Genomic DNA, 24,127 nt, shown 5'->3' with positions numbered 1-24,127 from the left:
AAAAAAAAAAAAAAAAAAAAAAAAATTAGAATAATCCACAACTACATGTGGCTTTAAAATTTACAATGAATTAAATTTCCTCCATGACAACTTTCGGGAAGATTTTATTATGGTAATGTATATGACAATGTTAATGTATTTAGTCTTGGTGGAATAGATCTGCTACGCTGCTGAGGAATTGCTGCTGCTGTTGGTTATTGCTGTAGTTGTAGATTATTGCTGCTGCTGCAAGCAAGTACAGGAACTTGCTACTGCCAAAGCATATGGCAATACGGTGCTGTGAGTATTTAAGACATACTGCTGCTGCACAATAGCATACAAAATAACCTGTAGCAGATCTATACAGGTGGAGCTGGGGAAGGTGGAGGGTTTCAGAGGAACTCAAAGCACGCTGTTGCGAAAGGCTCAAGTGAATGCCAACCAGCCATCTAAAGGTAAAGGTTCAAACTCATTGGCTGCGTACGCAACGTGAACCAATCAGCTTGTGCCAAATGGTATAAGGCTGTGAATATCATCAGTTACGTTAGCACCCGTCAGCCTGCGCCATCTAAAGTTTCATGGAAGAACTAGGCATTTATAATAAATACAAATAAATTTATATAAATACCATGATGCCTGCCATATTCCTGTCATATTTGTCAATATTGTGTTCTGTGATAATTGCCTTTATGGGCGCTATTTTATTAGATGAAATTTTAAATTGTTAAACTCTCTCAAAAAATGTATATTGTATCACTTTGTAGAGAGTTGTGTGAGTAAAGTGTTATAGTCTCATATACCTGTTGCTGTTCCAGCAAAGTCTTATTGTGTTTGATGCTCCCTTTTTCCAAAAGCTGTCTTTGGTTCTTTTCAAACTCTTCTTTACCCTAAAATAGAAAATGAAAATATATTTTTTTTAATCAATAAATAGTTTACTGTCTATAGATAGGTGTGTGGACAATTGTTCATAATGCATGTTCAAAACTGTAAGTCACACACACACACACACATACATATATATATATATATACATATACACATATATATATATATATATACATATATATATATATATATATATATATATATATATATATATATGTATGTATCATAGAACTGTTCACAGTTTTTAAATAAAAACAGTTGAATCCTATTCATCCACTTTAAATTCAAATAATGTGCACTGAAAATGTCTTTTAAGTCCATTAGAGGGCAGTGTAATATCACGGTGAAACTCAACACAGCCATTTTCAGCTGTTTAAAACATGATAGAAGTCATATGGCCATTCAAACATGCCGCCTCTGAAATTCACAAATTGCAAATGCGAATACATATACATATACATATACATATATATATATATATATATATATATATATATATATATATCTCTGATTATTAAATCTTACAATTATTGTAGGTAAAAAGGTAGTTACTGTGGTAGAAATGAGCAAATATAGTCAGACCAACTGAGCCACAGCTTTCACATAACTAAACATACTTAAACTTAAACATAATAAGTCAGCGTAGATAGCCTCGTGGGCAGAATGCCGACAAATAGTCGCTTTGAGCGTCACAAGTCCCAGCTCGTGGACCTTTCCCAATCGCGAAATGGCGAAATGCCAAAAATACATCTTTTAAAAAAAATAAACAATGTAAAATAATATATATTATATAATTAAAAAGTCTAAATTATGTAGTATAATAATGATATATACTAAAAATATCATGTAACAAATACAATATATATTTTTCAAAATGTTTTTTGTTTTGCGTAGGGCCCCAAATGAGCTAGGACTGCTACCAAAAAAAACATGCGCATGACATGCCCGAAAGATGAAGAAATAACTATGACTGAACAGAATTTATCTTATCTACACAGTTTCACTGGAAGTTTTGACATAACCACACAGCGGACATGCAACAGCTGGTGCTAAAGGAAGATATATGTGGGTTTTAAGGAAAAGCAGGTCTGCACATGCAATCGGAGTGATTGATGAAAAGACCTGAGGCTCGACACATTGGGGATTACAGGCAGAGCCCATATAGAGATGCATGCAGACCATTGATCATATCGATGGCTGAGAAAATACACCTGGATCCTGTTCTCAAAGGAAATAAACTGCAATGTGTACCTGTAAATGGACATAGTCATAGTCCTCCATCCAACCCTCCTCTGTCGTCTCATACGGCCTGTCTGGAGTCTCTTCCTCAGCTGAGAATTTGGGAGGGGAGGGTAATGGGCGGGACTGGATGTTGGCCCGTTCAGGTGTGCCTGACTGATAGGCTGAGATGTTGTTGTTGTTGGTCAGCTGACCCAGCATGTCACCAGTATGAGGAACGGGCGGCAATGGCAGTTGCTGTTGTTTGTTTGTCCGTTTGAAAAGCAAAGAGGCATTGCCATGGAGAAACGATGCTAACTGCTTGGTGTCGTCAGGCACGCCTCGGGCACACAAGACCAGCCGGTCTAGGTCGTCCCCTCCGGTGCCTGTAGGAGGTGCCATCAGAGCTGCGGGGGACCAGCCCAAGGAGTCCAGCGCCTGACTGTACCTCACCAGACCTTGGAAGGCCTCCTCCATCTTCTGCACCTGCTTGCTGAGCTTAGTCTGCAGCGTACGGTCCGTGGCCTGGGTGGCGTTGGCCACGGCTCCTCTAGCGAACTCCAGCAGGTCCCTGACAGCCACGCGAATGCGGTCCACGGCCTGTCGGATGGCAGGGAGGTTGGACTCCATCTGAGTAGGGCTGCGCCAATTCCCACTGATGAATGACATGAGGAGGGACACCGAGCTCTCCACGGCCTGTTGATGACGAGACAGCCGCTCCATGGCCTGATCTAGATCCAGAAGCAGCAGGCGTCCAGGCCCGGAAGATTCCCGCACCGGCACCATGTCCAAAGAGGACGTTGAGAGGTTACTGCGAGTGCTTCCCGTGCTGGATGCCGACAAGCGTTTGAAGCTCACAGTGAGCTCCTCGGTGGCCGCTGCGTCACGCACCACCTGCGGAGGCACATCGTACACGTAATCGCCCGAATCTTCACCCGCAGGTCGCTCACGGGGGAAGTCATACACATCTGCAGGATGGTGGTCCTGTGGGCCGCCTTTTCGCAGGCTGGCAGGGATGTCGTAGATCTCCTGGCCCTCAGGCTGGCGTTTTCCTATTAGCTGAGGAGGAGGAACATCGTAGACGTCCTCTGGTATGGGAGGCTCGGGACCGCCTGGGATCTGAGACAAATAAGCCTGGTTCTGATTCTCCAGACTCTTCATCTTGGCAAAGTGAGGAGGAACGTCGTACGTTTCCTCCCTGATTGGAACATCTGGAACATCCTTGCTGACAGATGGAGGAATGTCATACACCTGTAAAGAGGAATAATGTGTTTACCAAAACTAGCCTTGTATAATCATAACTCATTCGGGATGTACCAATATTAAAATTTTCATTGATATGGAGAAGCTGATAATCAGTCAATCATTTGAACGTGAATTAGGCATCACAACATTATAATAGGCAATAGTTAAAATGGATATGCATTTTGAAATTTGCTAAAAACATAACATTGGTAACACTTTACAATAAGGGTCATTAGTTAATAGAGTCAAATGCTCGTCTCTTCTAGCTCTCTGTACACTCTATATGTATTCTGGTTCAAGACAGTTAGGGTAGGTTGAAAAACTCCCATCTCATTTTCTCCTCCAACTTTAAAATCGCCCAACATCGCTGCAGAAGTACCGACCCAGTGTTTACAAAGTGAACGTGCAAAGAAGATCAAACACCCTTTACAGAAAAAGGTAAAACAGCGATGTAAGATCATTATGAAGTTCAAGAAGAAAATAAGAAGGGAGTTCATATACCTTAAGTGACTTGAACCAGAATACACAGAATACATGCAGAGCTAGAAAAGACAAGCATTTGAGGTTAAAAAGCATATAAATTGTAATTTTTTTTTTTTAGAAAAAAACCGATCATTTCACTAGATGAGACCCTTTTTTCTCAGCTAGGATCATTTAGAGCCCTTTGAAGCTGTATGTAAACTGCATTTTAGGAGTTCAAACTCACTGGCAAAAATAAATAAATACTGTGATAAATGTATTGCTCATTGTTCATTCATGTTAACTAATACATTAACTAACATTAACTAATGGAACCTTATGGTAAACTGTTACCTTAACATTTAAAAGTGTTAATCAATTATTAAGTTACTTAAAGTAAGCTTTAAAAGAAATAGAGGAAAGAAAATGAACAATTAAATATCCAACATTTCCAATATTGACCTCTAATATGTCTCAAGTTGGATGATAACCAGCAAGTTTCTCTCTCTCTCTCTCTCTCTCTCTCTCTGTCTATGTACATTAATAACACTATTTATTACCTTGGTATCAAAATACAGGAAACTAGATAACGCTGCGTGAGAGTTTCTAATAAACAGTTGAGGAAGTGATGGCAGATTTGATGTCTTTGTCTCTTCTGACCAACAATCAATCTTTCAATATTTGTTACTCCTTAGGGGAGTCATATAAACACTATTGTGGACTTTTTCTTTGTTATTAGAGCAGATGGGAACACAAAAACATATATTTGTTGAAGTTTCCCTTCAACATTATAAAGATTTACCCAGTTAGAAGTTTGCTTCTGAAAACCCTTTAAAGGTGAAAAGGATCCATAAGAAACCCAAATATTGTGCTCCTCTAGAATTAATTTAAAAGTTTTACACACTTAGGATTGCTAAATAAACAGTTTGAAGATGTTCCAGGTTATGATGTTATTTTTTTTTTTGCCACAGCTTGCAAACAATATCTCCAATATCAGATGTCGTTGAAATAGGTGTCCTGTGTGACTGACAAACCAATCAGAAATTATTTTTGCTTGTGAATAATTTTACACTTTAGGGTTTACTGTCATTGGGTTAGTTGAGATATCATCAGTGGGCAGGGTTTTGGAGGGGCGGCATGTGTTTGTAGCAGGCGGATGCCTAATTCAGCTGCCAAGTCTGGCTAAAGGTAGCAAAATTACTAAAATCGCTTACAGAATCTTTTCTGCATGCATTTTGTCATTGTAAGTGGTTAGTGGTGTTGTGTTTCAGGATATGCATATCTCTTTAACCCCCATTAATGTGCTGATCAAAGCTGTACATAAAACGAGTGTAATTGATTTGTGTCAGTCTTATATGGAGAAAAGATGGAGTGTTACCGTTTGTTGGTAGTGCAGCTGGCTCTTGTCCACACTAGGTGGAGTGTCATAGATCTCCTGACCATCTCTACTGGGTGGGCCTTTCATAGCCATGGGAGGAGTGTCATAAACCTGTGACCCAGAGAAAGGAATAGGGTCAAAAACACACATAAAACTCATTTGCAAGTTTAAGCAAGCTAAATAATTGAATTACATACACATTCAAAACAGAGATCTGTGGCTATAAGTAAATCTGACCTGTAGGTATTGAATAAATATAAAGAGACAAATAAAGTTTGTGTTGTGCATTTGTTTCTTTAGCTTATTTTACAACCCAAGGCCCCTAATCCTTTCTATCTTCTTCTACATACACTACCAGCAAGATTTTTAATGTTTTTAAAGAAGTATCGTCTGCTCACCAAGCCTGCATTTATTTGATCCAAAGTACAGCAAAAACATTAAAATTTTGAAATATTTTTACTATTCAAAATAACTGTCTTCTATTTAAATATATTTTAAAATGTAATTTATTCCTGTGATATCAAAGCTGAATTTTTAGCATCATTACTCCAGTCACATGATCCTTCAGAAATAATTTTAATATTCTAATTTCCTTCTCTAAAAACATTAATTATTATTATTATTATGTTTTATTATGTATTATGTTGCTGAGGAGATTTTTTCAGGGTTATTTGATGAATAGAAGGTTCTGAATAACATTATTTATCTGAAATAGAAATCCTTTGTAACATTATAAATGTCTTTATCGTTACTTTTGATCAAGTTTAAGCATTAATTTAAAGTATTAATTAATGCTGATCTTTGGATCGTTCTATTCATCAAAGAATCCTGTAAGAACCATATTTAACTCTTTAAAATATAAATAATAATAGTAATAATAAGTGTTTCTTGAACAGCAAATTAGCATATTAGAATGATTTCTGAAGAATCATGTGACACTGAAAACTGGAGTAATGATGCTGAAAATTTAGCGTGGATCACAGCAATTAATTACATTTTTAAATATATTCCAATAGAAAACTGTTATTTTAAATAGTAAAAATATTTCAAAATTGTACTGTTTTTGCTGTACTTTGGATCAAATAAATACAGGCTTAGTGACTTCTTTAAAAAACATCTTACTGTTCAAAAACTTTTGACTGGTAGTGTACTTTGTCCTTTTTTGTCTTTTTTTCTCTTCCTTGCGTCCCTTGTCTTTTTGTGCATGTTGGAGCAGAATTGGGATTGAGGCAGGTGGATGAATGGGGGTCAGAGGGAACACAGGTACACCCGATAGGGGACACATTCCCACTGATATGGAGAGATTACAGGAGCACGACCTCAGACAGGAACAGCTGGAGGAAATCAGCAGTGCTGCAGAGATGCTGACCTCCACCTTCACCCACAATCTCTCTCTTTCTCTTTGCTACCTGTCCAGTGGCTCTGTGGTCAGGCAAAGTTTATGAACGTTTGATAGTAAAGACGTTTTTTTGTAGTGGAGATATGCAGAGCTACCAACGCCTTCCATGTCTTCATGAAAATTAGCATTTTAACAAGAAGAACAAAGATTACATTGTGTGAAATACTATATAAATCACCAGATATGTTCCGCTATTCGTTAAAACATTTTAATGTATAATCTCATATACTAGTTTTTATATCTAAAAAAACTTTTCAATTACAGACTAACTCTACCCACCTAGGAACCCTTTTTAGATTACTGTGAGAATAAATGTATGTTTTATTTATAGAACATTTTTTCCAGTTGAGGGTGCCCAAATGTATAATTAAGTAAACCCACACGCACAGAGCTATACATGCATTCAACACTACAAAAACAGCGTTGACTCAAGTTTCAGAACGTGCTATAAATGAAGTGTGACTTCCTGTCCCAATGCTCTGTCAAAGCTTTGACGACTGAGATAAATATCAAATAATGCCTGCAGCTCAACTGGTACAAACAAGAAAAAATAACCACATGCACGCACATACACACAAAGGCTGAGAGCGCTCAAATTTTAGTAAAGGATTAAAACCTAATAAATGTTTTATAGCGCTAGCAGTAAAAGTGTGATTTTTCCACTACTGCATCTGATATGGGTGAAATGAGGTCGAGGGAATTTGGATTAAGCTGAAGTCTAATCTTGTCTGAGATGGAGTAAGTGTCACACACACTTAGGGACTGGTAAATTTCAATAATACATTTTAAGTTTAATACTTACGCATTAATAATTCAAACCACTGGCTCACAAACTGCCCTTTAAGAATTGCTAAGCCAGAAAATGTATGTTACTACAAACGCAGCTGTTAGACATAGTCTTCTTGTTGGCATACATTACAATACGGCATTTTACGGACAAATAAAATGTCACATTTCAAGCATTATATATCATTCCTTCTTCATTTGTTACTCCCCAGATCTCCTGCTCTACAAAAACGCCTGCTAGCAGCAATAATTATTGTTTATAGCAAATATGTGACTCATGCAAAGTGAAAATGTTCAATTTTAGAGTTAAAAATGTTCTCTAAGATCAGTGTGCTATGCAATTGTCAAACATCCATTGATTTAAACAATTTACACCTCACGTAACAAACAAATTCACACGGAGGAATCCTAATATACGCCTTAAATGTGTACTGGAGACTTCTAGAGTCTTGTCTACTCTACACTTCTATCAATACTGCACCAATCACATACATACACACACACATTCTTACACAAACACCATTAGCATTTATAATGCTGGCCAAACAATAGCTCTCAATCTGTTGTGCGCCCCCAGGAGAGCCTGCAGTCAGAGTCTAAGGCAGGAGAACCCATGAATACCAAAACCTCTCATTGAGCATCCAGCAGCCGCTGTGCCAGCTCCATTTGTTTAAACGACCATGTTTTTTCCTCCGTATCGCTCTAATCTGAGAGATGCCCATTTGTTTGAATATTTGGAGCGATTTTGAGGTGGAAGTGGTTCGGCTTGCAGCATTTTTGGTCAGTGGGAGAAAATTGAGCAAATTTACTAAACATTTGCTGCGTGGCCTTTTTGTGTAAAATCCTGCATTTTATTCACTAACCTCTGATGAGAATAAAGAGATGCTAAATATGCTGGTACAGAGCTGCGTTATTAAATCATGAATAAATTAAATACCTGATTCTTTCCCCTAAGCTTTAATATATGGTAACATCCTCCAAAATCGGCCTACAAAATTTGGAAACTGTATTCATTGTATTTAATTTTTCATGTTTGGGCTGTGGAGAGTCTCATGTTTGTTTTACGCCATTTGTGTTTGTACACTGGATGCACTGTTGTGTTTTGGCACACAAAATGACAAATTGATGTGCCTCGTCTCATCTGTCCTGTTTAGTCCATTCCTCTGTCATTTACAGCATGTGCTTGGGTCTTTGCCGTCGTCCATGTTTCTCTCATTCCCTCTGCATGGCTATGCTGCAGGCTGTGTGTCTGTGTTGGAATAGTGAGGTCTGGGTATTCGTGGCCTTTGCTGAGAGCCAGGCTTTGTCTGTCTCTTTCTGCCCTAGTGTGTGTGTGTGTGTATGTGTGTGTTGTTCTGAAGGACTGATCTCGCTGACAGCACATTCCCTCTCATATACACACAATGCACACACGTGTGCACACACAGCAGTCTCAGGATATTCTGCTTCACACACACATACAATGCTGACCTTCTTTTTGAAATGCCTCCAGACACTGAAATATCTACTTCCACTGCAAGTAATGCATGACCTCATCTAAAAATAGGCATGCAATCATCGAGCCAACAGGAATATAAGGATGCAGGAATAAAGAGAGAGGAAGAAAGAGTGAGCAAAAGAGTGAAAAGGAATGAAAGATGGAAAGACAAGAAAGCGAGAACAAATGAAAGTGAAACAGCGAAAGAAAGTGTAAAAGAAATATAAAAAAGAACAAAAATAAAAAACAAAACAAATTAAAGAATGCAAGCAAAAGGAAGTGAATTAAAAAAAGCAAGCAAAATAAAGTGAAAAAAGTCCCTGAGAAAAGTGAAGGAAACATGAAGGAAATAACAAAAACTAAGCAAAATAGTGAAAAAAGGAAAAGTGAAAAAAAAAAAATGAAAGAACAAACAAGCGAGATAAAGCAAAAGAAAGCAAATGTGCATAGTAAAGAAGCCAAAGAACAAGGAAAGAGAGCAAAAGAAAAAACATTTTCTTTGCAAGGAAGAGTGAAAGAATTAAAGAAATAAAAAAGGTAAGATTTAATATTCTCATTGCTTGTATTATTAATGAAACTGTAAAAGAGTAAGGTAAAAGAAAGGTAAAAGAGTGAACGAAAGAAAAAAGAGTGAGAATAAGAAAGTCAGAGCAAAAAATTGAGAGAAAGAGAATGATCAAAAAGAAAGAAAGAAACAAACAAACAAACAAAAAAGACTTAATATTCTCATATTCTCTTATTAATGAAAGTGTAAAAGATTAAGGTAAAAGAAAGGTAAAAGTTAGCGACCAAAAAATTAAAAGAAAGAAAGAATGAAAGACTTCTTTCTTTTTAAAATATTTTTCTTTTATTTTTTCTTTTTTAATTGCTTTATATTATTAATAAAAACAAAAGTAAGATAAAAGAAAGCCAACAGTTAGTGAAAAAGTGAGAATGAGAAAGTGCAACCAAAAAAATTGGAAGAAAGAAAATGATCAAGAAAAAAAGAAAGAAAGAAAGAAAGAAAGAAAGAAAGAAAGAAAGAAAAAGAAAAGAAAAGACTTAATATTCTCATTGCTTGTATTATTAATGAAAGTGTAAAAGTAAGGTAAAAGAAAGGTAAAAGTTAGTGAAAAAAGTGAGAATGAGAAAGTGCAAGCAAAAAATTGAGACAACGAAAATGATCAAGAAAGAAAGAAAGAAAGATTTAATATTCTCATTGCTTTATTATTAATGAAAGTGGAGGTTCTTCAGCAGAGTCTGGCAGAGTGTGTGATGATCATCTATCTCACACACACACACACACACACACAGCAGATATCTGAGATACACTTAAAGACTATTATCATCAATAACTGGCTCATCCACAGATTACTAAATATCAAATAACCTACAGCGTAATGATCTTCACATGGACATTAAAGTGCATATGAAACTCAACACAGTGACAACCAGGGCCATGTGATGCTTCTGTCCAGATTAATTCTTTACCTGTTGATTGTACTGGGTGCGGGTGGGCGGAACGTCATAGATATCCTGGGAGGGTGGGAGGTGTCTGGGGACGTCATACTCATCCTGTTCATTTTTTCCCCGCGTCGTACACGTACACTTGACCAACCCGTGTGGGAACAACCACCTGAGAGAGAGAGAAAAGGAAAACAACTGCATGAGACTGTGTGAATGAATTGCTAGGCACATAAAGGAGAATAAGGATGCTGCCCTGATTGTGCATACCAGGTTAACACAGACACTACTACAACAAATCTAGGGTCTCAAAGGTCAGCGTGGGAACAGGGGCCATGCTTTTGTCTGCCTGTTTACCTTCTGTCTTAGGCTTTGAGGACTGTGTCGACCACATGGGCCTGGGAAATGAAAACAAGCTACGACCCCATATTTGTACAACGCCTGAGACATAATACCAATCACAACACACTCAGATGAGCTGTTCAGCATGTGGAGCTCCTTCACAAGGATCGTAGCATATGCAGCTAATGACACTCAGAGAATACTGTGATATATTTGGGATGCAAGATACAGTGCCTTGCAAAAGTATTTTTTCATGTTTTATGTTGCAGCCTTATGTTGAACTGCTTTAAATAACTTTTTTCCACATCAATATACACTTAATGAGAAAGCAAAAAAATGATTTGTGACAACTTTGAAAATTTCTTAACATTAAAAAAACGAAATAAGTACATTGCATAAGTATTCATACCCTGGGTTTTCATTAAGGCTATTGTGCGGGTGATGAGCAGTCCCTGTTTTCCTCAAAAATTATGCTTGGAATTGAGGTTCAACAGACCATAGAATCTTGTTTCTCACAATCTGAGAGTTCTTTAGGTGCTTTTTTGCAAATTCCAAAAAATCCTGAGGAGAGGATTGAGTTTGGCCATATTGCCATAAAGACCGAATTGGTGGAGTGTTGCAGTGATGTAAGTTTCTCCCATCTGTATATATGATCATGGAGCTAAACTGGAGTGACTATCAGCTTCTTGGTCACCAGTCTAACCAAGACCCTTCTCCATCGAATGCTCAGGAGACCAGGAAGAGTCCTAGTTGTTTCAAGCTTCTTCTATTATGGACAATAGAGGCTACATGCTTCTGTGAACCTTCAATGCTCTACAGGCATCTTTTCTCTGAAATGCGTTTATCGAGAGGTGTATGCCTTTCCAAATCAAACCCATTCCATTAAATTTGCCACAGGTTAACTCCACTCGAAGTGTAGTAATATCTACAAGTGATATGAATGCTTCTGAGCTAAATTACAAGTTTCCCAGAAAGGGGTATGAATACTTATGCAATGGAAAGGTTTTATTTTTAATACATTTGTAAAGTTGTTACAAACATGTTTTTTTTTTTCTTTTCATTATGGTGTATAGACTGTAGATTGATATGGAAAAAAGTTATTTAAAGCAGTTTAACATAAGGCTGCAACATAGCAAAACCAATAAAATGAAGGGGTTTGAATACTTTTGCAAGGCACTGTATATCAGTACCATATCAGTTAATCAATTTAGTGTTTTATTTTTAATTTATTTAGACAAAATAGTAAATAATTGTAATATGGTGGATCTCTCTGTTTTATAAAATGGATAGTTCTGGCTCTAAGTGAATTTACCACGGTCAAGGGGTTTTGTTGAGCATGAAGCGGAGCAAAATCACCGTAACACATTGCCTCAAGAGGTTTAGTGCTTTAGTATGTTAGTAATGCACTCTGTGAAACAAGCATTCGCTCCTTAATATAAAACATGTATGGACGGGCAGCATTGGATTGTGTGCTCTGGTAAAGGTGTGGACTGTAATGATCAAGGTGGAGTGAGCTTTATGTAGTTTTCATGATTCCCCGCAGGCCAGTTAAACATGATTGCTGGCCTTCACTTATAACACTGAGTTAATGAGATTACTTGCGCTTTCATTCTCGCTCTCTTTCTCCCTTTATCACTTCACGCCAGCCAGTCTATAGGAACGCACTGTGCCAGCCTTGCGTATGGGCGTCACTTCTCGCATACTAAACACTCACATGCATACTAAACACTCACATGCATCATACAGACAGAGGTTTGTAGAAGTCACTCAATAATCCCAGTACAGGTCATATTTTACCCCCAAACCAAAAGAAAGAAAGAAGGAATTATTTTTTGCTTTAAAAAAATAAAGCAAATATTTAAGAGCATTCACTTTTATGCATTACTTTAATGTTAAGTAAAAGTATGTTTAAAAAATTACTTTAAATTGGCAAGCATCTATAAATCTTAGTAAAAAAAATAAATAATTAAAATAAAATAAAAAATAATTTTATTAGAGCAATTTTTACTCTATTAAAAATGAGAATCAAATGTTAGAAATGAATAAAAACAGTATAAAAGTGTAAAAAAAATCAAGGGTTCTACAAACACAGTTCATTTTTATGCAAAATATAATTTCTAGATCCACAAGAGTCTTCACTTATTGTCAGGGAGGGCAAAGCAGTGCTGATTAACTGCACAGACTCAATGAAGCTTTTCTTTGTGAGGCGTTCATGCTTTGTTAGATTAAATCTAGTGGCTATGGTAACCAGGCACGAGCGACGACAAGACGAGCACAATGGAAAGCAGACGTGCACACATGTAAAATGCATTTAAAAGAACTATACTATCTGCCCGACACTGCAGCGTTGCATGTCATGTATAGAAAGTGCAACATAAATAAAGTAAGAAGACAGTAGGCTAATGAAAATCCCGGAGATCTTGTATTAATATTTACTCTCCCACTCACACAGCCTGTCACTTTAGATGTGACATCCCTGCTAACCATCCAATTAAGCCGTTCTCATTAAAGAAAGCTGGCAATCTGTCACTGTTAATTCTCATCTTTCTCGCTCTCCCTCACTCTCGTTTTTCCCCGTTCGTCACCTGTCTCACCCCACTGCCTGATTCTTGCCCAAATGGCAGTGCAGAATCGATGATAAATTCCTCTGGATTTTTGGTCGGTGAGGTAAATGCATGTTATTGGTGTGATTTATTGGAGAAACCCTGTGACCCGTCGACCACCCCGTCTCTACCTCCAGAACATCTACACACTCACGACCTTTCTCACTCTCTCTAACACTGCTGTGGTAAATGGCTGCATTCTCCACGGTGCTGTACACACTTTCACACACATTAAGACCGAACTGCAGGTGTTTCATCTGACACATCCACACGTATACACAACCTCCGGTGGCATCACACTCTCTGCATTTTCACTTAGACTCACACAAACAAAGTTGAATCTATGTATGTATGTATCTGAAGTCAAAAGTTTGCATACACCTTGCAGAATTATACAAAATGCTGACACAAAAAATGATATTTCACATAAAAGATGTTTACATATAGTCCACAACAGAAAATAATAGCTGAATTTACAAAAATGACCCCATTCAAGTTTACATATGCTTGATTCTTAATTCTGTGTTGTTACCTGAACGATCCACAGCTAGTTTTTTTTTTTTTGTTTAGTTTTTTTAGTTGTTCATGAGTCCCTTGTTTGTCCTGAACCGTTATACTGCCCGCTGTTCTTTATAAAATTATTTCAGGTCCCACAAATTCTGTGGTTTTTCTGCATTTTTGTGTATTTGAACCCTTTCCAGCAATGGCTGTATGATTTTGAGAGCCATCTTTTCACACTGAGGACAACTGAGGGACTCATATGCAACTATTACAGAAAGTTCAAACACGCAATGATGCTCCAGAAGGAAAAACGATGCATTAACAGTTGGGGGGTGAAAACTTTTCGAATTTGAAGATCAGGGTAAATTTAACTTCTTTTGTCTTCTGGGAAACATCTAAGTACCTTCTGTAGCTTCTGAAGAGCAGTACTAAATAAAAAAAATATATATTATATTTCGGCAAAATATGAAAAATGTACACATCTTCATTCTGTTCAAAAGTTTTCACCCCCCGCCCTGTTAGGAAGAAAACAATAGAGGTAATTTTTCTAGCTGACTAATGAGTTTATGGTCACCGAATATGTTTTATGAGGTAAATGTGACCTTACGTAACATTGTTTACAAGCTGTTATACTGATGTCTTTGCACATTTGAAAAACTGATTGAGCAATTACATGAAAGACTGAGGCGCCACAACGATCTGTCGCTCCACATTAAACAGTGCCAAAATGGCATTTATAGTTTGAATACTGTAATAAAAAGGACATAATTTGAAATCTAAGACTTTGTTTCATATCAAAAGTAATAAAGCACAAAGCTTATTGTGATTTATTGGATGGGAGGCGGCTACAATGTTACATTCGTTAACAGAAAACAGGGTAGACTAATCGATTCTTGGCATTTAAGAATCAATATTGTTTTGTAAAAGTGAGAATCGATTAAAATCGAGAAATCAATATTTTTACCCAGCCCTTGTATGTATATATCTATCTACCCATCATCAGATCAGATGAGCCCCCTTTAAACCTGTTGTATAATTTATAAAATAGTCACAGTCCTGAATATTGGTCAATACACCATTCTAACCATACAAAAATATACCAAACAATAACAGCTATAATGTGAAACACCTGTTTACAGACTGTAGAGGATCCACAGAATAACATACATACATCAACATTGTCCACACTGTGGTTCTTTAGTAGCGCACACCCTGTGTTTTATTTCACTGCCCTCTTAGACCTGTGCTTAGCCTTAAGTAATAGTCACTCCATCCCGCTGAGAGCCTCTGAAGGGCCATCCGTAATGAACGTCGATCAATAATGTGAATTATCAATGAGCGCTGCTCTGGGGAGCGGAGATGGCACATATGGCGCATTGCCATCATCCAGCCCTCATCAATATAGCTGAAAGGGTCTGGTCATAGAGAGTGGGTGGGTCCAGGCCTCCAGCTGTCACAACAATCTCTGGGGGGGCGGGGTGAAGTGCCTGTAATGATGATGTCACAAAGAGACAAACACTCCCTGGTGTGGAAGGAAACAATAGGGGTGCGGTGACCGTCTGACTGCGTTGCCCCGCGTCATGACAGCTGGCCAAGAGTCACAATCACAGCAGCTACACGGCCATTAGGTTCAGCCCTGAAGAGAGAGACAGATTGCAAAGGCTGCTTTACAAAAGCCCCCGTACCCCCTGCTGCATCGACGAGCTGTGACCTCCTTACCCCAGCTGACACAATGACACATGCCACCACTCTAAAGAGCGCAGCCAAGGTCTGCTGAAGACATTCCAGCCAGGCTCCTTGGGCTATGGATGTCACTAATTTTAATCTACGCCTGCAAACCGAATACCTGATGCTGAGGACTCTGGGAGATCTCAAGAGGGCTATGATCTGCATTATGAATGCATGCTTAAAATAAAACCCTAACTTTTAACTGACTAAAATAGATATCTTTCTCCTTTGTTTTGTTCTGTGCTCGGCTGCACATTTTTGCTTTCTTTTTCTAAAAAAATCATCCTGCTGAACGCTTTTGAAATGTAATCTTTTTTATTTACTCACTTTTGTCATTCACTTCTTTTCTTTCAGACTTTCAAATGGAGGTCAGAAGTCGCAGTGCATTTTCCTCAGCTCACAGCAACAAGAATAATTATTTTAATTTAATAAAGCCAAGAAAATGTGAAATGGCTGTGAATGGAATAATCTGTTAAATGCAATTTCAGCCCGTCTCACATTCCATGCAAGCCATTCATATTAGTTTCCACTCTTCAAAAGAGTTTTCTATCCTCTTCTAAAACACATTCACAGATTCAAGGTTGCAACAGTTAGACTGAGCAAAGTTGACCCTAAGCTTGGCGTTGATTCAACGCAGTGCCATGAATAACTGCATCCAGAGGCCTGGAACATAATGAGGGGTCAAAGTCCAAACGCTGAAGGGCTTCCACATACCTTCACATGTACTTTTTCTCTATATAAGTGGCCATGCATAAGAATTTCCCCCGTAGCCCCCTGCTACCACTCTCGCCTTGGCCATCTGTGAAGCAAGCTGTCCTCTTCACCGTGTGCGAAGCAAGGGGTGCAGGTCAGGGTTCTGTGTGTGTTGGCATGATGTACACCTTAGTTTTACCCTAATTTTCCATTAGTCTTGGTATTTACTTACCTGAGTTTATTTTGTAGGTCAGTTTCAGAAGAACATTTGGTCTTTTCACATACGGGATTCTTAATATATATTAAAGGAATATTCCACAGAATATTTCACAGAAGATAATAATAATAATAATTTAGACTTAATAATTTAGTCCCTTCTTTGAAAAGAAAAAAAGGAAGGTTACAGGGAGCCGCTTGGAAGTTAATAGGGGCCAATTTTTGGAGGATTAAAAGAAATCTGAAGCTTATAATTTTATAAAAGCACTTACTGAAAATTGAATTCTTCTGTTAAACTGTGTATGATTAAGTTGTAATGCTGTTCAAGTAATTATTTTTACAGTTGGTTTAAAGGGGCCACTGGATGCCTATTTTCCACAACTTTACATGATTCTTTAGCATCCTAATGAGAAACCTATAACATACTTTGGTTCAAATTTCTCAGTGGTATTGTAAAAACACCCTTTTTACCTTGTCAAAATCAGCCCTTTTTAGAGCAAGGCGTTCTGTTGCATGCAGAGTATGTGAGCGGAGTGGAGCGACAACAATTTCCCCTCCGCGCTCCGTGCATTTTATAACCGCTCCGCTCCAGCTCCGCTCCGGGTTCACCGTTTCCCGCTCCCGCTCCACTCCTCGCTCACTGATACCAGAAACACCGCTCCGCCTTCGCTCCGCGTCTAAACTATATCAGTATGTTTGAAATACCACAGTTCTGTTTATAACGTATATTAAAAGAAGAAAATAACAGAAATAAAACGAAAGTGTAGTTTTAAAGTGGCTTATTGGAACACTAGTGCGCAAACTTTTTTCCTCATGCCAAGCTAACATTGTTGTCAGTCAGCATTAAAAGGTATAATTGCTGCTTTTTGCAGTGCAAATGTTTGTGATAAAAAAAAAAATAAAATAATAATAATAACAATACGTTTCGTCAGTTATTTTACGTACAGATCGCTGCATTTCTTATAGATTTCTTCTCATTCGAAATCGGATATTATTGAGAGAGCAATTGCGTGAATAAGTGTTGTACTTGTTTAAATCACGCTTTCACTTGAAAATATTAAATATCTTGAAAGAACAAACTAATTCATTGAAAACTATAACTTTATGCTCGTCCATTGACGTCATCCTAGTTTTCACATTCTTTCTGATTTGAGTTATCCATCTCTATCAAGCTAGCTAAATAGGCTATGTTTAACACATGAATTCTTGCTATATATTCAGTTATATTTTGGGTCGTTGTCATGAATGGTACTCGTGATGGAGCGGTAGTGGAGCGCTCTTGGAGCGAGTAAAAACCACAACGCTCCGACTTTTAAAATTTCCGCTCCTCACTCCATTAAAAATCACACCGCTCCACTCCGCGCTCCGCTCCCACTCCACTCCGCTCACATACTCTGGTTGCATGTTCCTTTAAATGCTAATGAGCTCTGCTCACTCCGCCCCTCTCTGTGGGGTGACAAGCCGTAATTTTTACTTTAGTCGCATTAGCCGTGAATCTTGCTAACTAGCACATTATTAAGAAAGGCAATTTGCAAAGATGCATAAAATCCCTTATACTCACTTCTACTGTAGGTGATGCTGGATCACGAATGATTTTCGCAAACATAGGTGCATTTATGTAAATCGCCGGGCGCATTTCCTTCAAAAACTAAAGTAATGTTAATCCTCTGCGTCTTCAGCAGCTCAGATGTCGGGAGTAAATGATGACTGCTATGTTCATTACTACATCCAACAACAGAACACCTCAGTTGCTCAGTCAGAGACATTCTTGTCTTCCCCTGCACTGGAGTTGACACAATGGCAGTCGGACTGTTTACAGCTCACTCAGCTCAGACAGGGCGGGTCTAAGGTAAGACAGTCATGTCTATCAACTATTGTGGGAGTGGCCTTGGTCGGTGTAATGTCACACCGACAAGAAGCTAAGAAACCCGGATAATATTTTTTCAAAAAATACCAGTGGGTGGATTTTTATCATTATAGGGTGGTTGTGGACACACAGCCAACACACATTTATGTTCAAACAACATGTAAAGGTAAGTTTTGCATCCGATGACCTCTTTAAGATTTATGGCAATATAACTACAGGAGTATTTTTAGCATTTTTTTTATTCATACTAAAATTTCACACATATTGTGGCTATATTGAAACTGATTGAAAATAACTATTAGCCCCATTCACTTCTATTATCAGTGCCTCAGTGTGGCCCAGATTTCTGGTGTTCTTAAAGAAAAGGAGGAACAAGTGCAATATATTGAAGGACGTTTGCAATAACGCCTTTAACACGAGGTGTTGTCATGGTTGACAGTGGACCACACATGCCCTAGTGAAAGATGTCCATCACTGGGATGAGGCGTCTCTAGGCTACAGCTGTGGAGAGCTCAGCTGGGCTCTGTGACTTGGCATGATGTGGGTGCCAGTGGAGCCTCATCTGGACACACATACATGCAGTCCCAAAGAGAACCTCCTCCCTTGGGCACATCTGCAGATGTACTGGATGAATTTTTGCCTGAGTTGGGTTTGAAAGTCCACTTTTGGGTTTTATGTAAACCTGAGTGAGTCAAAGCTTGACTTTGGTTGCTTTTAATGTTTTTTAGTGGATGGTTTAAAGTGGGGAATCTCTGAGAGTAGTTCAGTTAACTTCCAGAATAAACATTTCCTGATAATTTACTCTCCCCATGTCATCCAAGATGTTCATGTCTTTCTTCAGTCAAAAAGAGTCAAAATTAAGGTTTTTGAGAAAAAAAAAATAAATTTCGCCATATAGTAGACTTCAGTGGGCGATCAATGGGTCCATAGTTCCAGTTGCAGATTGGATGCAGCTTCAAAGAGCTCTATGATCCTAGCTGAGGAACAAGGGGTCATATCTAAAATGTAAAAATTATATACTTTGTAAACACAAATGCTCATCTTGCACTAGCTCTGTGATGCGCGTGTGCGTCTTTACGCATTACGTAATCATGTTGAAAAGATCACATATGGTTAGTTCTTTGTCTGTGTACTCCAGTTCAAAAAGGGCAGAAAACTCATTTTCTCCTCCAACTTCGAAATTGTCCAAAATCATTGTTTTACCTTTTTTTGTTAAGGACGTTTGACTCTCTTTGCACATTCACTTTGTAAACACTGGGTTGGTATGTCTGCCTATGTCACACGTGACAAGCATTTGTGGTCAAAAAGTAAACAAATTTTACATTTTTTACAGAAAATGACCAATCATTTCGCTAGATAAGACACTTATTCCTTAGTAGAGCCCCTTGAATCTGCACTGAAACTGCAATTTGGACCTTCAACCCGTTGATCCCCACTGAAGTCCACTATACAGTATGGAGAAAAATCCTGAAATGTTTTCCTCAAAAAACTTCTTTTTTACTGAAGAAAGAAATACATGAATCACATCAACATCTTGGATGACATGGGGGTGAGTATATTATTAGGAAATTTTTATTTTGGAAGTGAACTAATCCTTTACATGCAGTGTTTCCTGCAGTAATATTTAGCAGAACCACTGTTGGGTTCCTTGGCAAAACAAAAATATATTCAGAGTTAAATATGAAAAAACACACAGAGCTGATAGAAAAAACATGATATTGTTTTGTTTATTATATAGTTTAGCTCAAGAAGGAAGGAACGGGTTCATTTACTGCAAAAACATAATCCAGTAGAAACACTTTGCACAGCTAATCCTTCAAAATGGGCCACTTAGAACTCAAAACTTAAAGGGTTTAGGTAAAGATTGCTGTCGGGTGACCCAAATCTGAAGCTTCATCCCTGAAACATTAACAGCCATGGCAGCAAAGTGCCAAAAAAACGATTTATAGCCCATATACCCATCCTCATCCTCTGCTGTGGAATTAATCAGTGGCTAATTAGCTCACACTTGTGAATCCGAGCTTTGCTTGAGGCCAGTGCCATGTGGCATGTGCCACATGTGAGGGTGTGTGATGGGACGGCTGGTGGGACGGGAGGCCGGAGGGGCTCCTGGAGACAGAGAGCCCCGGGGTACTAATCCACACAGATCTCCAGTAACAGCCCCCCAAAGCTCTCTGACACATGCCCCACATTACTGCCATGACCAGGATGGGCGTGAAATGTCCCTTAAAGGCATAGTTCACCCAAAAATGAAAATTCTGACATTAATTACTTACTCTAATATGGTTCCAAACCCGTAAGACCTTTGTTTATCCTCTGAACACAAATTGAGATATTCTTGATGAAATCCGAGAACTTTCTGACCCTTTCTGACACTTTCAAGTCCCAGAAAGGTAATAAGGACATCAATAAAATAGTCAATGTGACATCAGTTTTGAAAAATACTTTTTGACTTTCATTCTCTATCCTCCATTTGTTTATTTCTTTCTTTCAAAGCATATTCTTCCCTTTGCTTGTCTTTCTCTGTTTCACTTTTTCACAAATAATTTACCTGCACGCATGAGTGGCAACCATCTCAGCGTATTGTCTTTCTGTGTTTTTGCACTTCCTTTCTCGGTTTCATTTCGCTGCTCTTCCTTTCCTTTTCTCTCACTTCTTTCTGATGCTGTTTGCAAAAGCGCATATAACTGAGACAGCATATGTGCAGACCTCCGTACACACACAGATACACACACACACACTTCCTCTCCTCCTGCTCTCCTGGCAACACAACACTCAGGCCTGTCCGCAGCACCTATTAATAAGACCGAGATGAGTGTGTCTCCTTGGAGACCACACCGTCCCTGTGGCCAGTGATCAAAGGTTAGTCCCTGCCCGAGACCATTGTGCGTGTTTGAGGAAGTGAAAGACGCTGAAAAGAGATATCATTCAGCGTATTTAGCCATGAAAGTGCATTTAAAGGGACCGTTCAGCTAAAAATCTCTCATCATTTATTCACCCTCATGTCGTTCTAAACCTGTATGAATTTATTTCTTCTCTGGAACACAACAGATGTTGTTTTGACCCAATGGACCCAATTAAAGATTTGAAATAAAAGGTGAAAGAAATACAAACATTAAACAAAATAAAAATAACAAAAGCACACAACAAAATTATTGAACTTAAACTAAAAATCTAAAAATAAAAGCTAATTAAACAGAATAATAAATACTATAATATTATATTAATAATACTACACAGTTTAGACCCCATTGACTTACTGTATGGACAAAAAAAAATCAAAAATGTTTTGTGTTTGACATGAGAGAGAGTAAACGACAGCAACTTTCCTTTTAGCTCCAGCTATGAATAAACAAACGTGACAATAAATATTGGATTTTCACATAACGCCACATTTGGTCATCATTACAACTACAACTAGCTGTAATTTCCTGTCTCCTCCGACCTTCAGGGAAAGATGTAAAACATCACAGAGTTGGTTTAAGTGGTGACCACTGAGTTTAGCCTGTGGTGCCGGAGTTAGCTTTTCACGAGCCAATTAAAATGTGACACCGTGCCTCTTTTAAACCTACTCTTACATACATATATGAACATAAAGAGAATGATGAACAACACATCGAGAGCAAAGGTTGTGTGTACTCTTCAGCGGAAGACATACGGCGTGTGTGAAGACGCAGTAAATGAGTTTGCGGCTCCATTAGGCCCCCTGTTCTTCTCTCTGATCTGTGTTTTTTCAGTCCTTTCAACTCCCTGCAGTACAAAGTGAACCCTGTGGCCTCCTGTGATATTCCAGCCCTTTGATGAAGGCCACTGGAGCACAAATAAAGGCTCGCAGTGGTCTGCTGTTTACGCTGAGGGGCCCGCATCGGGCCCCATCTCTCCTCCTCTCCCTCGATCCGCTGCTGGCTATGCGGGGACGTTAATGACAGGACACAGCGCATGAGAAGAGAAAACCTCCTCCCGCGGCTCCACCCGCCATCGCCGCTCAGGCTGCTAATTCTGTCCCACTGATCTCGCCGTTTTCCTCTGCTCCCTTCAGCTGTCAATCTCCCGTCCCCTTGCTCGCCACACGCTGTCAGAGCAGAAAATGAGACCGCAGCAGGTAATGGAGGAGATCCTGCTAGGAAGATTCTTATTTTGTCTTTCTTTAGACAGACGCCCGCTGTCTTTTTCACTCTCTATTGTACATGACCTGTGGCTGTGCGGCTGTGTTAACTGACAAAGTGGTGTGCTCAAGGTTACAGGGTGCAGAGACCCCCATGCTGGTCCTCACTGACCTAGCGAAGATCCCCTGAGGCCTGAAGGTGAACACCAAATGGATTCACGATGTGTCCGACAGTGATGTGTCCTCGAAGACAGTCACTTTGAAACTGTAGCTTCTCAAGCTTAAAACTACTCACAAAGTAGTTCAACTGCGGACTGGAAAACATCTCAAATCAGTTTAAACCAGGGGCGTTTCCTCCAAGGAGGCAATGTACGACAGTGTTTTAGTGCCATGTTAAAAAATATTAAAATCGAAAATGAGATTAAAGTAATAATATTTTGAGAATTAAGTCGAAATGTTTTGAGAATAAAGTTGAAATTACGAGAATAAAGTCAAAATATTACGAGAATATAGTTGAAATTACGAAAATGTAGTTGAAATATTTCGAGAATAAAGTTAAAAAATTTCAAAAATAAAGTCAAAATTATGAAAATAAAGTCCAAATGTTTTGAGAATAAAGTCGAAATTACGAGAATAAAGTAGAAATACTTTGAGAATGAAGTTAAAATATTTTGAGAATAAACTCAAAATTACGAGAATAAAGTCAAAATATTTTAAGAATAAAGTTGAAATATTTCGAGAATAAAGTCAAAATTGCGAGAATAGAGTTGAAATACCTTAAGAATAAAGTCGAAATTATGAGAATAAAGTTGAAACTACAAGAATAAAGTTGAAATATTTGGAGAATAAAGTTGAAATATTTTGAGAATGAAGGTGAAATATTTCTAGAATAAAGTCAAACTTTATTCTCGTAATTTCAGCTTTATTCTCGTAATGTTTAAACCTTATTCACGTAATATTTCAACTTTATTCTCGTTTTATTTCGACTTTGTTCTCGTAATATTTCGACCTTATAATGACAATATTTCGACTTTATTCTCATAATATTTCCATTTTACTCCTGTAACATTTTTACTTTATTCTTGTAATTTTGACTTTGTTCTTGAAATATTATGACTTTAATCTCATAATTAGATTTTTTTTTATTTATTAACGTGGCATACCATCGTAACAATGTAACAAAAATATTGGATGAGAAAAAAAATTGTAATACAAAAATAAAAACAACACCAATATTACAAAATCTAACATTAGAAAGTGTATAAATCAGTCATTTTTCAAAAAAAAAAAAAAAAAAAACATTGTCCAACATTGACACCAGCATGTAAAGTTACAGCGGGAGTCCGCATCGCTCTTGCCTCCCCTGAGCCCACTGAGTTTTAACAGACCCCTTAAAATGTGCGGTGAGTTTGTTGGGGGGTAATTGAGAATGAATGGTGAAAAGCTACATGAGAAGAGCCAATGCCTCCAACGCGATATGATTGGACATGACTGGTTATGTTTGGCTGTGATTGGTTCATGCGTTGAACTTCTAAGGTGAATGTAAAAACTGCCCAAAACCCCTCTAAAACCAGACTGAAAGACTAGCAAACCAGCTTAGGCTAGCAGCAGTCTGGGCTTCTGTCATGCTACTGAAAAATGTAGTTAAATTGTTTTTAGTTTGTTACTCAACATTAGTCATGAGGATGCAACGAGATTTCAACTGAGCTCTGAAGCTCAGGGAATTATAAATAAAGCACATCGGTGCACCAGATGCACGGCGTGTTCAGAGCTGCCCAGTCATCACACGACTTCCTGCGTCTC

The 24,127-nt window shown here is 38.2% G+C and overlaps 1 protein-coding gene across 1 annotated transcript in view; it reads right to left on the bottom strand.

Moving 5' to 3' along the window:
- bcar1 (BCAR1 scaffold protein, Cas family member) overlaps positions 1–24,127 on the bottom strand; it is a 108,701-nt gene that overhangs the window by 4,353 nt on the left and 80,221 nt on the right. The window contains 5 exon segments of the mRNA XM_051134573.1: positions 780–866; positions 2,116–3,333; positions 5,165–5,275; positions 10,297–10,386; positions 10,388–10,441. Coding sequence (XP_050990530.1) covers positions 780–866; positions 2,116–3,333; positions 5,165–5,275; positions 10,297–10,386; positions 10,388–10,441 — 1,560 coding nt within the window.

Source organism: Labeo rohita, chromosome 18 (assembly GCF_022985175.1).
Source record: "Labeo rohita strain BAU-BD-2019 chromosome 18, IGBB_LRoh.1.0, whole genome shotgun sequence".
Taxonomy (NCBI): Eukaryota; Metazoa; Chordata; class Actinopteri; order Cypriniformes; family Cyprinidae; genus Labeo; species Labeo rohita.
The sequence above is the reverse complement of the archived record's forward strand: the minus strand, read 5'-3'. Positions and strand labels throughout refer to the sequence as shown.